Source organism: Callorhinus ursinus, unplaced genomic scaffold (genome assembly GCF_003265705.2).
Source record: "Callorhinus ursinus isolate GAN/ISIS: 27379988/994484 unplaced genomic scaffold, GSC_fseal_2.0 scaffold15, whole genome shotgun sequence".
NCBI classification, from domain to species: Eukaryota; Metazoa; Chordata; class Mammalia; order Carnivora; family Otariidae; genus Callorhinus; species Callorhinus ursinus.
This window is the reverse complement of record NW_027397077.1, coordinates 21,746,713-21,762,414: the sequence shown is the minus strand read 5'-3', so window position 1 is coordinate 21,762,414 and position 15,702 is coordinate 21,746,713. Positions and strand designations below refer to the sequence as shown.

At 37.5% G+C, this 15,702-nt stretch overlaps 1 protein-coding gene across 6 annotated transcripts in view; it reads right to left on the bottom strand.

Annotated features, from left to right (window-relative positions):
• The window catches only part of SLC25A26 (solute carrier family 25 member 26), a 149,830-nt gene that overhangs the window by 116,630 nt on the left and 17,498 nt on the right, over nt 1-15,702 (bottom strand). For 5 of the 6 annotated variants that reach the window (XM_025884711.2, XM_073901521.1, XM_025884710.2 and 2 more), the window contains exons 2-3: nt 10,341-10,497; nt 6,126-6,235 (exon numbers count right to left, since the gene is read on the bottom strand). In XM_025884711.2, the coding sequence (XP_025740496.1) occupies nt 6,126-6,235; nt 10,341-10,497 (267 nt within the window). The remainder of the gene's footprint in view (nt 1-6,125; nt 6,236-10,340; nt 10,498-15,702) is intronic. The other variant, XM_025884715.2, reaches the window with a different exon arrangement.

The following is a 15,702-nucleotide window of genomic DNA, read 5'->3' as shown; positions in this document are numbered from 1 at the left end:
AACTCAGAAGAAGACAAAAGGAACTGCACTTCTGATCAGCATGTGGCATTCCTTGTGCCACCATGCCCAGGAGCTAACATATTCCTGAGTGTGGGACTGCTGAACCAACTCAGTCAAAATATTTAGTAGTGGGATATACATATTTAAATGTTTGATATCTCTAAATCAGTGGTGCTTAAATATCACTGAGGACCAAAACCACCTAGGAATCTTGTTTAAAATGCAGGGTTCCTGGTGCCATCTCCAAAAATCGTCATTTGTAACCTACTGCCCAGGCGACGGAGTCTAAAGTAGGTGCTCTCTGGGCTACACTTGGAAAATTACTGTTAGAGGCTGTCAGAAAAGCATCTACAAAACATGATACAATTTATTTCCTAGCTTTCTCAATCCCGCATTAGAATGTGGCCAGAAAGGATAATCAACCAGCCATCTTCCACACAGGTCACCCAAGCACACATTAAATGCAGAGTGGCTGCATTAGGCTGCAAAGAAATTTCAATATTCTTTTATTTCTGCAAACAACATGAACTTAGGCCAAAAGTAGGATAAGACCCGGGAAAAGTCAAATCTTAAAGACTTAAAAAAATCACTATGGCTGTCATGTTACAGTATCTGCTGTATTAGAGCAAACCTACCCCCAACCCTTCTGATCTAATTACAGATTCTACTTCTTGCAGGGCGTCTTCTGTGTCTGATGAAAGCTGAGCTGTGAAATAATTGAGGTAGGGATTTAGAGATTTGGTGCAGCAAACTTCCTCATAAAAATGGCACGAATGGCGCCCTTACTGTTGTTACATATTAAATCTTATTTGATCGATTTTACTGTATTCCAAATTACAAACATAAGGTAGAAGGTTGTAATTATAGTTTTATTGATTCATCATTAAGTTTTAATCAAGGTGCTGGTACAGGGAATGGTTATTAGGGCAGTGTGCTTTTGTTTCTCTTTTATATACTTAGAGTTGCTACAACAAAGTCATTGTGGACATAGTGGATACCAACAAAATGTGTTCTTCTTTCTAAGAAATCTATTTGCAATGGAAGAATCCCAACTGAAGTATTTATTTTCTCTATGTCTCTATACCTTTCTGAACATTGACAGCCATGGATGTCTTTGTTTTTCACTCCTTTTTATTCTACCCATGAAAATTTGTTTCTCCTAAATTCACCCATTTCTTTCTCTTACTTTTAGCAACCACACCTGTATGAATCTGAATGAAACCAAAGGTTTATGCTCCATGAAACTGAAACAAGTTACTAAAATCAGAAGGCAGCATATACATTTCTCAAGGATTTATTGAGAAAACAGACACTAAATGGCTTTGGAAAGTTTTTTTAAGAAAATGCAAAGACAGAGGCGCCTGGGTGGTTCAGTCAGGTACGCATCTGCCTTTGGCTGAGGTCATGATTCCAGGGTCCTGGGGATCAAGCCCTGCTTCAGGCTCCCTGCTCGGTAAGGAGTCTGCTTCTCCCTCTTCCTCTGCCCCACCTGCCCAACTCCGACCCGGGCCCGTGCGCTCTCTCTCTCTCAAATAATAAAATCTTAAAAAAACAAAAAAAGAAAAAGTACAAAAAGATAAATGCAGCATCAGAACCAACATTTCCACAAACTAAAAATTTTTTCAACATATGACACTGTAACTAAACTTAAAATCAATCAAATGTCAACATCGAGGTATGTTTCACCTGTGAAATCATTCAATGTACCCACTACTGATCACTTTTTTTTTTTTTAAAGTTCACCAGGCATAACAGGAACTATAAAAAGGCATCTGACATTAGGCCTTACCACCTAAGGGACCATGGAAATCCTAAGAGACCCAATAAAAATACAACTGTCCCAGAACTGTTTATCTACAGTGTTATAGACACTTGTTTTCTAGCTCACATCCACCTACACCACCTCCTACACCCAAGAGTTCACACACACGCAATAAAACGATAAAGGCTTCAGTATTTTTTAAATGTCCGTTATAGTATTAGGATATACAGTATTTTCTAGATATGAAAAGATGTATCATTAACATGATTAATCTAGCAAACATTATTTACTCTAATTATATATCACTTTTTATATTCTTCATAAGTCTGACAGAAAGTTTTTAAATTGAAGAAAGCCTATCCTTCAACATGGCAAACCAGCTTTCAGGCAAGATGGCCCTATGTGAAATGAAATAAGAGGCCAAATTCTTTTTGCTGCCTGTTCTCGGCAACATACTATAAAATATAAACCAAATATTGAATTTATGAGAATATTTAAACTTAGAGCAACATGCAATTCTAAAATAATGAGGCAAGAGTTGTCACAAGGACAGACTTTCACAACCTGAGAGACACTGAAACTCTCACAACTTGTTATTCTTTAATATATATACTCAAAAGATACTGCATGTAATAAGGTTCTAAAGCCAGAACATAATCACAAAACAAAGAAAAAAAAATCTAAACCTAGGCTAATAGGTTAAAGGATTGTTTTTAAATTAAGTATAAATTGCTTTTAAATTGCAGTTTAAGCTGATTTTCCAGTACAATTCAAGCTCAGGAGTCCTTACTTTGGGTAAGAGTAGAGGGAATGAAAATGTCCAGAAATTCTATGGAATATGTCCAGAAATTCTATGCAAAATGTCCATGTATTCATGCATAAATAATACTGCAGTAACAACTGTCCATGTCCATGGCTCATGAAGGAATTACCACTTGCCACTCAGAAACTAATACACTGCTAGTCCCATCACTTTTCTAACTTCAGTAAATCATGAAAGCAATTAAAAAAAAAAATCCAGCGTTAACTTGGGTTCTGAAAAATCATTTTTAAAACAATGTCAAAGGAAGTTTTATAAAAGCCACTTTAGTGAATTTAATGTTTCTTGGGCTAAGTTCAACACTCTTCAAGGAACAGATTTCTTAGATTAAGAATTCATTTTACAGTGAAATCTTGCCATTTCCAACCTGGATGGATCTAAAAAGTATATGATTTCCCACCTATGTGGAATTTAAGAAACAAAGTAAAGAAAGAGACAGAGACAAACCAAAAAACAGACTCTTAACTACAGAGAGCAAATGGATGGCTACCAGAGGGGAGGTGGGTGGGAAGGGATGGGTAAAATAGGTGATGGGGATTAAGAGTACATTTATCACAGTGAACACCGAGTAATGTATAGAATTGTTGAATCACTGTATTATACACCTGAAACTAATATGACACTGTATGTTAACTGTAATAGAATTAGAATTCTTTAAAAAAATTCATTTTACAGTAATGGAAAAGTAGAGGGTTTTATATATCCCAGATACAAAAAATACATTTTTAAGACACAAAAATACCAAAGAAGAGCAGAGATCATCTTTTGTCTTTATCAAACATCATAGCCACAACAATTCATATTATCACACAGAGTGACACTGCTTTTCTGTATAATAGACAATTTCCTCCATAACTCCTTTTCTCCTGGACTTCCCAGATACAATCTGATATGTTTTCATCAACTAAAATGATACAATTAACTTAACTACATTTCTTTAAAATAACTTTCTTTTAAAATATCTTAACACTTCCCAAATCCTGCTATGAGACGTTTTACCTTGATACCAAAACCAGCAAGACACACACAAAAAAGTTAACTATAGACTTGCATCTCTTATGAATAAAGAAGCAGAAGTCCTCAACAAAATACTAGTAAACAAAACCTAGCACTAAGTAAAAAGTATTATATACCATGATCAAGTGAGATTTATCTCAGTAACGCATGAGTGGTTTAATGTTTGAAAATCAATTAATATAACACGCCATATCAGCAAAATAAAAAACAAAAGTCTCATGATTATCTCAATAGATGAACAGAAACATGGACAAAATTCAACCTTCACAGTGTAAAAAAAAAAATCCACCCAAAAAACTATCCAATTTGATAAAGGATATCTATGGAAACCTCACAGCTAACAGCATACTTAATTAGTGAAACACTAAATGCCTTCTCCCTGAGATCAGAAAAAAGGTAAGGATGCGCACTCCCGCCACTCCTATTCTACACTGTACTAGAGCTTCTAGCCTGGTGAATTAGAGCAAGAAAAATGAAATAGAAGGCATAGAGAATGAAAAGAAATAAGTATAACTACCTCTATTTGCAGGGGATATGATCTCGTGTATAGAAAATCCTAAGGAATCCACTAAACAGCTTTAGAACTGATTAATGAGTTCTGCAAAATGGCAGGATACCAGATCAATATATGAAAATGAATTCATTTCTATAAGTAGCAATGAACTGAAAATGAAATTTTTAAAAATTTCCATTTAGAACAGCACCAAAAAGAATAAATAAGAATAAATTAGCAAAAGGAGTATAAAACTTATACTCTGAAACGACAAAACACTGTTGAAAAAAATTCAATAATACCTAAGTAAATGGAAAAATATCACCTATTTATAGATCAGAAAATTTAGTATCTTTAAGATAGCAACAGTCTCCTAATTGATTTACAGATTCAAAATCTAAGTTGCCTTTTTTATATAAATTGACAAGCTGATTCTAAAATTCACAAGAAAATGCAAGAGACCTGGACTAGGCAAAACAATCTTGACAGAGAAGAACAAAGCTGGAAGACTCGCACTTACTTACTGATTTCAAAACTTACCGCAGAGCTGCAATAATCAAGACTGTGTGGTACTGGCACAAGGACAGACATGGAGATCAACAGAACAGAACTGAGAAATGGACTACCTATCTTCTCATTGCTTTCCAATTTTCCTCCATTATAATCAGACACCAAATGATCTGTACAACATTGTCTCTACACAACACTAAGTTGAAATTCACTTTGGTGTACATTTTTATTAACGTTCCAAGTATGCTAGAAAAAAATGAATAATCTTCAACTGTTAGGTGCAGAGCTCCATACATATCCATTAGCCCAATCTGTCATTTTCTTGTTCACATCTTCTATGGTCTCAACAAATGTTTCTGCCTGCCTGGTCTTAAGACATACAGATAGAAGTTTATCTCCAACAAAGATTATAGTTTTGGTGGGTGGGGGGATGGGTGAAATAGGTGATGGGGATTAAAGGGTACATTTATCATGATGAAAGAAAAATTAAATTTTAAAAATTACATTTCTATTCATTTCTCCTTGTACTTCTGGCAATCTCTCCTTTATAATTTGAGACTATTTTAGTCCAGGTTCAGTTTTATTACATGTCCCAAGAGCATTGTTCCTTGTATCACTGTACAATAGTCTCTCTGGTTTTTGGCTTTCGGTGTTTTTTTGCCTGATACTGACATTACTCTATCGGCTCTTTTCCAGTTTGTATTTCTGTATCAGCTTGGGTTTATCAGACAAGTGGAACCACTATACGTGATAAGAATAAAGAGTTACTGTAGATGTGAACAGTAATTGTGGGAGCTAATTAAGCAGGTTATGTAGAACGGTTGATTCTGCATCTAGTGTTAGGACAGAAATCAGAGGGCAGGCGATGGGCAAGGATGAAATGATGTGAAATAGCAAAAAGCAAGGATAAACTGATCCTCTGTTTTGCACCAACCTCAATGACGTGGGTGACCTGTAGTATAAGATAGCATTCTTCACAGCAGAGCCCACATATCTAAGAATTTAGAACAGCTGAAGGAGATGATCCAGTAGGAAGTGGAGAGGCTGTAGACCAGAGATGAGGTGTACGAACTGTGCCTGACTCCAACACCAATCCTATAAGCATCAGCCCAACGACTGCTTCACTTCTACCTCACAAATGTTGTGCCAGTTTCTCTTGTAGCCAGCATAACCTGGAACCATCCTGGAAAGGGAGTTCTAGGAAATGGAGTTCCAGCTCAGTTATGTTGACAAAATACAAAGCCACCACAATGTGCATGGGTATCTATTTCCATCTCCTTAATTTTCTTTCTGTAAAATAATGTTTTAAGAATGTCTCTTGAAAAAAGCACATTGCTGGATTTTTCTTTCATTCTATCTAGACTCTGTCTTTTAACTATCATGTTTAATCCATTTACATTTATTGGTGCTTATGACTTTCATAACTTAAAATTGTCTTTTAAAAATGAAATAATCATCTGTACCAGAGATATATGCATGATTTGCACTCCTTAAATATTTTATATGCATAACTTGTTACTTACCACTTCTCCAGCAGAAGCAGCCAACATATGCTTCACAGGCATTAAATATGAAGATGAATCAGTGTGCCACAACCATTTCACATATTCATAGGTGATAAAAAAAGCAGCAGCTGAAATTTAAAACAAACCAGTCTTTCACAAAGTTTAAATATATATTCAAACTGTTTAGAAATGTTTCTAAAAAAAAAATTACAACTCTATTAAATTGTGAGGTAAGAGATAAACATAATAGTTGAACACATACTCTTCCTCCCTGCCCCACTCTTGTAGAATTTACAGAGTCCATGTTATATGCCCAAACCTGGACTTATAAAAATGCAAAAGACATGATCCCAGCCCTGAGGGAGGCTAACAGCTAACCTAACATTCACCATTTTGTATTAATAAGTCACTTGACATTTTTTAGTAAACATTCTAGAATAAGATATGAATTTCTGTGATCCAAATTATCTTTACATACAATAAAACAATCCGCTACACTGATTCAGACAGGTTAAAACTGAAAACATATGCTTTAAATAAAACATCTATTTGATAATGTTTTATTGTTCACTCAAAATAACTATGGCTACTTTTTACTATATCATGTCACCTTTACATCAAGGAAATAATCAACTATCTAATTACAACTGGAAATCAAAATCTCAAAAAAGCTACCCCTACCACCATGAACTAATCTTAACTGCACAAAAGCGCTTTTAAAACCTGCCATGTACTGTTAATCAAAAGATGTTTATCACTTCCATAAAAGATAAGGCATGAAAGATAAATGAATGACAAATTCATCTTTTGAAGGACATGTGAACAAAATCACATTAAAGTCTAAAACACTCAGAAAAAGAGCTTCATAGTGAAAATCAGTGTTCAACAGTTAAAGTCAACAAGCTTTTCAACTCTCCTCAGGCTGCTAACAAATAAAAACACCGGGCCAAATGAGGACTCTTGTCCCTGAAGGAGTAATGACCAGTGCAAACAGTTTTACATAACATAGGTCCCTATTCCCACAGTGGTTCTCAATAAGGCTTTCCCTACTTCAGCACACTCACTAAATGTACAGCTAGAATATCCATAACCGAATTCAGCAGTAAGTTCCACCTGCTACACATTTCACCCTCTCACCCCATCCCCAGGGAAGGGAGAAAGTGCTACAAGTTTCTAGGTTTTCCTGGTTAACCACCTCAAGCTACTCAGACTATATTGCTTCTTTTGTGACAGACAAAATCTTTTAGAAATGTAAATCCTAGGGGCACCTGGGTGCATCTGACTCTTGATCTCAGCTCAGGTCTTGATCTCAAGGTCAAGAGTTCAAGCCCCACTTTGTGCTCCAATCTGGGTGTGGAGCCTACTTAAAAAAACAAAAAACAAAATGAAATGTAAATCCCCAAATTCTCCAAGGTGACACCCAAGAAAACGCCACTAATTGGAAATGATGTCACAAGGTTCCAAGTGAGGCTCTGGACAAGTTACAACAAAGAACAGGAATTGGGCTGATACCTACCATCTCTTCTAGCTCTTTATTATTTTTTTTTTTTAAAGATTTTATTTATTTGACAGAGAGAGAAAGCACAAGCCAGGTGGAGCTGCAGGCAGAGGGAGAGGGAGAAGAAGGCTCCCAGCAGAGCAGAGAGACTGACGCAGGGCTCGATCCCAGGACCCTGGGATCATGACCCAAGCCAAAGGCAGATGCTTAACCGACTGAGCCACCCAGGCGCCCCTCTTCTAGTTCTTTAAAAACAAAATCCTATGCTTTTTCTACATTCCCTTCTAAATAAAGATCCTGAATAGGGGTCTGCTGTCTCCTCTTTCAACCCTCAGCCCCCTTCTTCCCCAACTCTTCACCCCTGCAGAATACTGCAGGTTCCCCCTTATCCACAGGTGTTTGTTCAAGAGTCCCAGAGCATGACTGAAATGATGGATAGTACCAGACCCTATATATACTACATTTTTTCCTATACATACATATCTGTGCTAAAGTTTAATTTCTCAATTAGGCAAAATAAGAGATGAACAACAATAATAAAATAGAATTATAACAGTACACTGTAATAAAAGTTATGTGAATGTGGTCTCTCTCTCAAAAATACCTATACTGTACTCACCTTTTTCCTTGTGATAATGTGAGATGATAAAATGCCTATGTGATGAGATACAGTAAGATGAATGATGTAGGCATGTGACGTAGCATTAGGCTACTACTGACCTTCTGCTGATGGATTAGAAGGAGCAACATCTGCTTCTGGACCACGGTTCACCATGGGTAACTGAACCACTGCAAGCAAAACCACGGATAAGGGGGGACCACTGTATGTTCTCAGAAAAGTCTACAGCCACTGAATGTTACATTGGTGTACTACAGTCGGACTAGAACTTTAACAAACAGTAAAAGAAAAAAAAGGTGCCACACAAAAACTCCTATTCACCAAAAATTCACAGAAAAACAAAAAGGCCATTTCTGAACCACAGGCACTTTGACTGACTACCCAGCATCACCCATCCACTGATGTTCTGTGGATGGCGAAAAAACAGAGTAAGTATGGCAAGAAAAACATTTTCTCACACATGCAAAAGTTCAAAACCCACATGTACATAAAGTCAAGCTGGCAAGAATCTAAAATAGTCCTGTGAGCCTAAACACACCATGTTCTCCATAGACTACTACTACTGCTGTCTACCAACACTGATTCCTCTGTGCAATTTGTAAGAGAAAAAGAACTTTTAGAACAATGAAAGAAATACCATAAGATTTTTTTTTTTTAACTCCAATGCCCAGGCCACACCTCAGACCAATGAAATCACATCTTTGAAAGCAGGACACAGGCATCGGTACTTTTTTAACCTCGTCAGGTGATTGCACTGTGGTCAAATTTAGGAATGGCTGCATCTCGCCCACATAGAGAACCACACCTGACAGGGAGTGGGGGCTCAATAATAATTGTTACAATCAATTACTAAAAGTATTAAAACACATGAAAATTGAAGGATAGCCTCAAAGACAGTTTGCCGTTCTAAGAGCTGCTGGGGGAGGGAGAAGAAGAAAGAGAGAACCGAAGGATCAAAACACTATTTTCTCCCTGCACTACCAATCTCTATGTGAATACTATGCTCCGGATGAACACAAATGAACATGAAAGAATTTCTCATGAATTATCCTGAGAAAAAACTCCAGAGTTTAAGAATATCCTAGAGCAGGGCGCCTGGGTGGCTCAGTTGGTTAAGCGACTGCCTTCGGCTCAGGTCATGATCCTGGAGTCCTGGGATCGAGTCCCACATCGGGCTCCCTGCTCAGTAAGGGAGCCTGCTTCTCCCTCTGACCCTCCCCCCTCTCATGTACTCTCTCTCTCTCAAATAAATAAATCTTTAAAAAAAAAAAAAAAAAGAACATCCTAGAGCAGAGGTTCTAAAATTATGAGGGGGGGGTGTGTGTGTGGGTGTGTGTGTGTGTGTGTGGTGGTGGTGGTTTTGTTCACTTGGTTTGCTATTAAGTGCCACTGAAAGCATCAGTAAACAAAATGAGATAAGTATCTGAAAAAAAGTACACCAAAAAGTGGATTAAATAAAAAGATTATACTGATTACAAAATAAGAGGACCATAAATCACATAATGTGACTCCAAACCTACAACAAAAGCAAGACACTCAAAGGAGAGTATACAGGAGGAGGTTAGTGGGAGTTGGATGCATCATCTAAGAGCAATTTAGCTAAGACAGAAAAGGTTTAAGGCCTCTCAGGTTCATGCGCTCCAAAAGAATCTCCAAGGCAGCAGTTATTAAACTCAGCCTCACACTGGAATCACCTAGGAAGCAACTAAACCCCCAATACCCAGGCAAAGCCAGACCAATTAAAACTTACGGAGGGGACACAGGCATCAGTATTTTTTAAAGCTTCCCAAGAGATTCCAATGTGTGGGCAAGGGTGAGAACCACTGCTCTGAAGTATAACAACCAATATTAGAGTAACATTTTCAAGATTCTACCTGGGAATTTTAACAAGAAAAACCATTTTAGAAAGACTGCTCATATTCTATTACAAATATAGTGGAATGGGATCTCTAGCACTAGCTGATTCAAAACCAGCAGGTTAATGAATAGAAAACAAATTCAAGAGATAAGCTACAACACATGAGCAATTCTACATGGGGTAACACCATATACCATGCTGAAAATAAATCTCATTATCTTGGTTTTCTAGCGGTGAGAATATCAATATAATTTTTACCATTAGGAAAGGATCCAATAGCAGCAGAAGGAACGCCAGCATAGATTCCACGAAAACCACCAGCCTTGTTAAATCCTTGTGGACTCTGAAGCCTGGTTTTAATGGTATCCAGAGGAAATAATATCAAGTCAACAGCAACACCTGCTACCCCACCAGCCTTTAAAAAGAAAAGGAAAAAAGGTTATAATCAAATAAGCTCTCCGCCATTTGGGGGTAAGTATAAGAAAAAGGTAATCTTTAAAGCATATTTCTCATACCTATCAGTCCACAGCTTATCTGGCATAGTCAAAGGACCTTCTATCTAAATTTATAGATTTTCCTGGGGAAATAACCATAGTTGTGCTATATTCTAAAATTGTAATTTTTTAAATAAATTTTTATTTTAAAAATTAATTTTAAGTTCATTTTTAATACTTCCACATGGCTTAAAAGTCAACAATCTCAGAAAGGTTAAGAGTTCAAAGTCTCTTTCCCTAGTCTAATAACTCAGGTAACCACTTCTGGTTGTTTACTGTATCCTTCTGAAGTTACTCTAGGCATATATAAGCAAATATGAATATGTACTTTATTTTCTTTTTAAAAAAAGGTATATACAATATGCACTGTGCTGCACCTTGCTTTTATCACTAAATTTGTCTTGCTGATCTTTCCATATCAGACCAAATGTTATATTTTTATCTTTTCAACGAATGAGTAGTAAAACTGAAGTAAGACCGTTTCAGGGGAGACTTCTATTTTGAAATAGGTAATGGTCCTTGAGAATCCAGATCTGTATTTTAAGATTCATATATCTAAGGATTCCTGTAGTATTCTCTCTCCATTGTGTTTATTTAAAAATTCCTTGACAATTTTTAAATTAAGTAAAAAAAAAAAAAAAAAATGGGGAGGGAGAAAAGCTAAGTTCCCAGAGCATATTAAAACCTGGCCCCAGCTAGTCATCTCCCAAAAGACATCACGTTGCTTTGGAGAAGCTGCATTTTAAAAAATACAGTAGAGCCTATGTAGAATATTTTTAAACTGGTTACAACTTAGGCAAAGCAAAAAAATTCAGGAAAAAATTTCAGAAAAATATGAACTCAAGAACAGTGTCAAAGAAAGCTCAATACACAAAGTCTAAAAGTCACCATTTAAAAATGTGAATCAAAACCAGTTGGGCGTGAGCAGACAGAAGAATCACAAAAAGACTCTCGATATGGTTGCTACATAGTAATTTTTAAAATGAATCATTAACTTTTCTCATCTTTTGGATTTTGAACATGAATATATTACTATTCAAAAGGTAGAAATATATATATTAAAACTATATATTAAAAACTAAGATATAGAAAAAGAAAAATCAGCATTATTCAAACACACAGGCAAAGTTCAAAATGATGAAGTTGTTTCCATCCTTTGGGTACACAAAATGCTCAGGTGGTACAAAGCTTAGTACATAGCAAACACACTGCTCTACTTAGCACTCACCATAAAACCATTTTAAGAGTTCATTGCAAAAATGAAATTACTCTGATGAGAAATCCAGTAATGAACCAGGAGAGGTAAATTATTAAAAATTCTTTTAATAGAAACAGAAAAGTACATTATCATAAATATTAATACCGTACTATATGATCAGCCTGAGAGACATGACAGAACCTCAAAGACCACGAAGGTCTACTCTGCAAATGATCTAGACATGTCACCAAAACAACCCAGAGATGTGCCAGAATTAAACCACAAGAGGCAGTAAAAGACTGACAAGTAACTGGGATTTCTTTCTGGAAATAAAGGAGGCCTTTTCTAAGTCACAAGAATATGTTCCTAAGTAATGTACGAAAGTAAAAAAAGAGCCAACTTTTTCCAACATTAATTATTTTTAAAGGATTTTGTAAAATTCAGAACATAAATAAAATATTACACCTGCCTCATTTTCTCAAAACACAAGGAAAACAAAAATCCCATTGGGAATGTCTAATAGGACTAGATTCTTTACAAACATCCTGCATTTCATTGTAATTTTCTCTTTAATCTTAGGAGAGGACTCAGAGAGATGCTTGCTATCTACTGCTAAATTTTAATCAATAAGTTAATTAGTCTTTTAATCTATTTGGCTACTTTGCATGCATTGGTTCTCTAACCCTTCTTTCATCAGAATTCTTACCTTCAGAGAATAAAATAACCAGATTCAATCTGTTTATCTTCTAAAACAAATCAGAAGTTACTAATTGCTTTTGCAGATTTCAAACTTCTATAACTCAAATGTCATTTAAATTCATGAGACTGAGGGGCGGAGCAAGATGGCAGAGGAGTAGGAGACCTGGATTTCGTCTGGTCTCAGGAATTCAGCTGAATAGGGATCAAACCATTCTGAACACCTATGAACTCAACAGGAGATCGAAGAAGAGAGTAGCAACAACTCTCTGAACAGAGAAGCGACCACTTACCGGAAGGTAGGACGTGTGGAGAAGTGAATCCAAGGCGATATTCGCGAGGATAGATGGCGGGGGAAGGGGCCTCCCTCGACCGCTTCTGGCAAGTGATAGAGCAGCAGAGCACAAAATCGGAACTTTTAGAAGTCGGCTCCGCGGAGGGACGTCGCTCCAGTGACTAAGCTGGGGGTGGAACGCTCGCGGGACAGTGTGGTCTCAGGACGCTCGGGGTCACAGAAAGACCGGGTGTGACTGAGTGCGGCAGAGCTCCCAGATATCAGAGCAGCGAAGCCAGCTGCAGAGACGGAGCCAAGGCACGGGCTCTCAGCTCGGGGTGGCCATAAACTGTGATCCACGGCCCACTCGGGCCACTGCTCCTCCAGCAGGGACCCAACAAGCGACAGAGCTTGGGAGACTCCCCTTCCTCCCCCGGGGAGGAGCGGTGCGGGAGCACACTGCAGGGCTCTGCTGGGTTTGGAGACTCCACACCGAGTCGGGTGCCAGAGATAGAAACACTCAGTCACAGGCCGGTGAGCACGCAGTTCGGCCGGAGACCGGGGAGATGGGAGTGACTGCTTTTCTCTGGGGGCACACTGAGGAGCGGGGCCCCGAGTTCTCAGCTCCTCCGGGTGGAGATTGGGAGGCCACCATTTTCACCCTGGTCCTCCAAAACTGTACCGAGAGCTTGCAGGGAACAAAAGCTCCTGAGAGCAAACCCGATCAGCTTGCTTAGCCCAGACCGACAAGGGCGGGGCAATTCCGCCTCCGGCAAAGACATTTAGGAACCACAGCAACAGGCCCCTCCCCCAGAAGATCAGCGAACAGCCAGCAAGCCAAGACCAAGTTTACCGATCAAAGGGAACGGGAGAACTCCAGCGCTAGGGGAATACTGCACATAGAATTCACGGCTTTTCTTGCCATGATTCATTAGTTTTTCAAAGTTAATTTTTTTAACTTTTTTTTTAATTTTTCTTTTTCCCTTTTTCAACCAACATCTTATCAATCCCTTTATAAAAAAACATTTTTTTATTTCTCATTTTTAGAGTCATATTTTATCCCTTCATAGTAGTTACCCTTATTTTTGGCATACATATATAAGTTGTTCTCTCTTTAAAATTTTAAGATACAGTTTCTTCTAACAGATCAAAATATACCCTAAATCACTAGTGTATGGCTTTGTTCTAGTCTCCTGCCTGATCACATTCTCTCACTTTTTTCTTTTTTTTAAATCTTCTTCTTTTTTCAAACAACTTCTTATCTTATCAATTCCTTTTATAAAATCTTTTATAATTTTCATCTTTACAGTCATCCTCCATCCCTTCATTGTATCAACCCTTGTTTTGTACATATATGTCTTTCTTCATTTAAAATTTTAGGAGACACTTTTTTCTAACAGACCAAAATACGCCCAAAATCTAGTGTGTGGCACTGATCTATGCACTAGCCTGATCATATTTGATCATATTCTGGTTTTTTTTTTGTATTGTTCTGTTTTTGTTTTTATCTTTTTCTTTTGTTTTTTTTTTTTCTTTCTCTTTCTTTTTTCTTTCTTTCCCTTTCTTTTCCCCTGGTTTCAGGTCTTTTCTGATTTGTATAGAGTATATTTGCTGGGGACATTGTTAACCTGTTAGCATTTTGTTCTCTCATTCATCTATTCTCCTCTGGACAAAATGATAAGACGAAAAAAATCACCTCAGCAAAAAGAACAAGAGGTAGTACTGTCTGCCAGGGACCTACTCAATACGGACATTAGTACGATGTCAGACCTAGAGTTCAGAATCATGACTTTAAAGATACTAGCTGAGCTTGAAAAAAGTGTGGAAGTTATTAGAGAAACCCTTTCTGGAGAAATAAAAGAACTAAAATCTAACCAAGTCGAAATCAAAAAGGCTATTCATGAGGTGCAATCAAAAATGGGGGCACTAACTGCTAAGATAAATGAGGCAGAAGAGAGAATCAGCGATAGAGAAGACCAAATGATGGAAAATAAAGAGGCTGAGAAAAAGAGAGATAAACAACTACAGGATCACGAGGGCAGAATTCGAGAGATAAGCGATACGATAAGACGAAACAACATTAGAATAAGTGGGATCCCAGAAGAAGAAGAAAGAGAGAGAGGGGCAGAAAGTATATTGGAGCAAATAATAGCAGAGAACTTCCCTAATGTGAGGAAGGAAACAGGCATCAAAATCCAGGAGGCACAGAGAACCCCTCTCAAAATCAGTAAAAATAGGTCAACACCCCGACATCTAATAGTAAAACTTGCGAGTCTCAGAGACAAAGAGAAAATCCTAAAAGCAGCTCGGGAGAAGAGAGATGTAACCTACAATGGTAGAAATATTAGATTGGTAACAGACCTATCCACAGAGACCTGGCAGGCTAGAAAGGACTGGCATGAGATCTTCAGAGCACTAAACGAGAAAAATATGCAGCCAAGAATACTATATCCAGCTAGGCTGTCAATGAAAATAGAAGGAGAGATAAAAAGCTTCCAGGACAAACAAAAACTAAAGGAATTTGCAAACATGAAACCAGCCCTCCAAGAAATATTGAAAGAGGTCCTCTAAGCAAAGACAGAGCCTAAAAGCAGCATAGATCAGAAAGGAACACAGACAATATACAGTAACAGTCACCTACAGACAATACAATGGCACTAAATTCATACCTTTCAATAGTTACCCTGAATGTAAATGGGCTAAATGCCCCAATCAAAAGACACAGGCTATCAGACTGGATTAAAAAACAAGACCCATCAATATGCTGTCTGCAAGAGACTCATTTTAGACCCAAAGACACCCCCAGATTGAAAGTGAGGGGGTGGAAAACCATTTACCATGCTAATGGACACCAAAAGAAAGCTGGGGTGGCAATCCTTATATCAGACAAACTAGATTTTAAAACAAAGACTGTAATAAGAGATGAGGAAGGACACTATATCCTACTTAAAGGGTCTA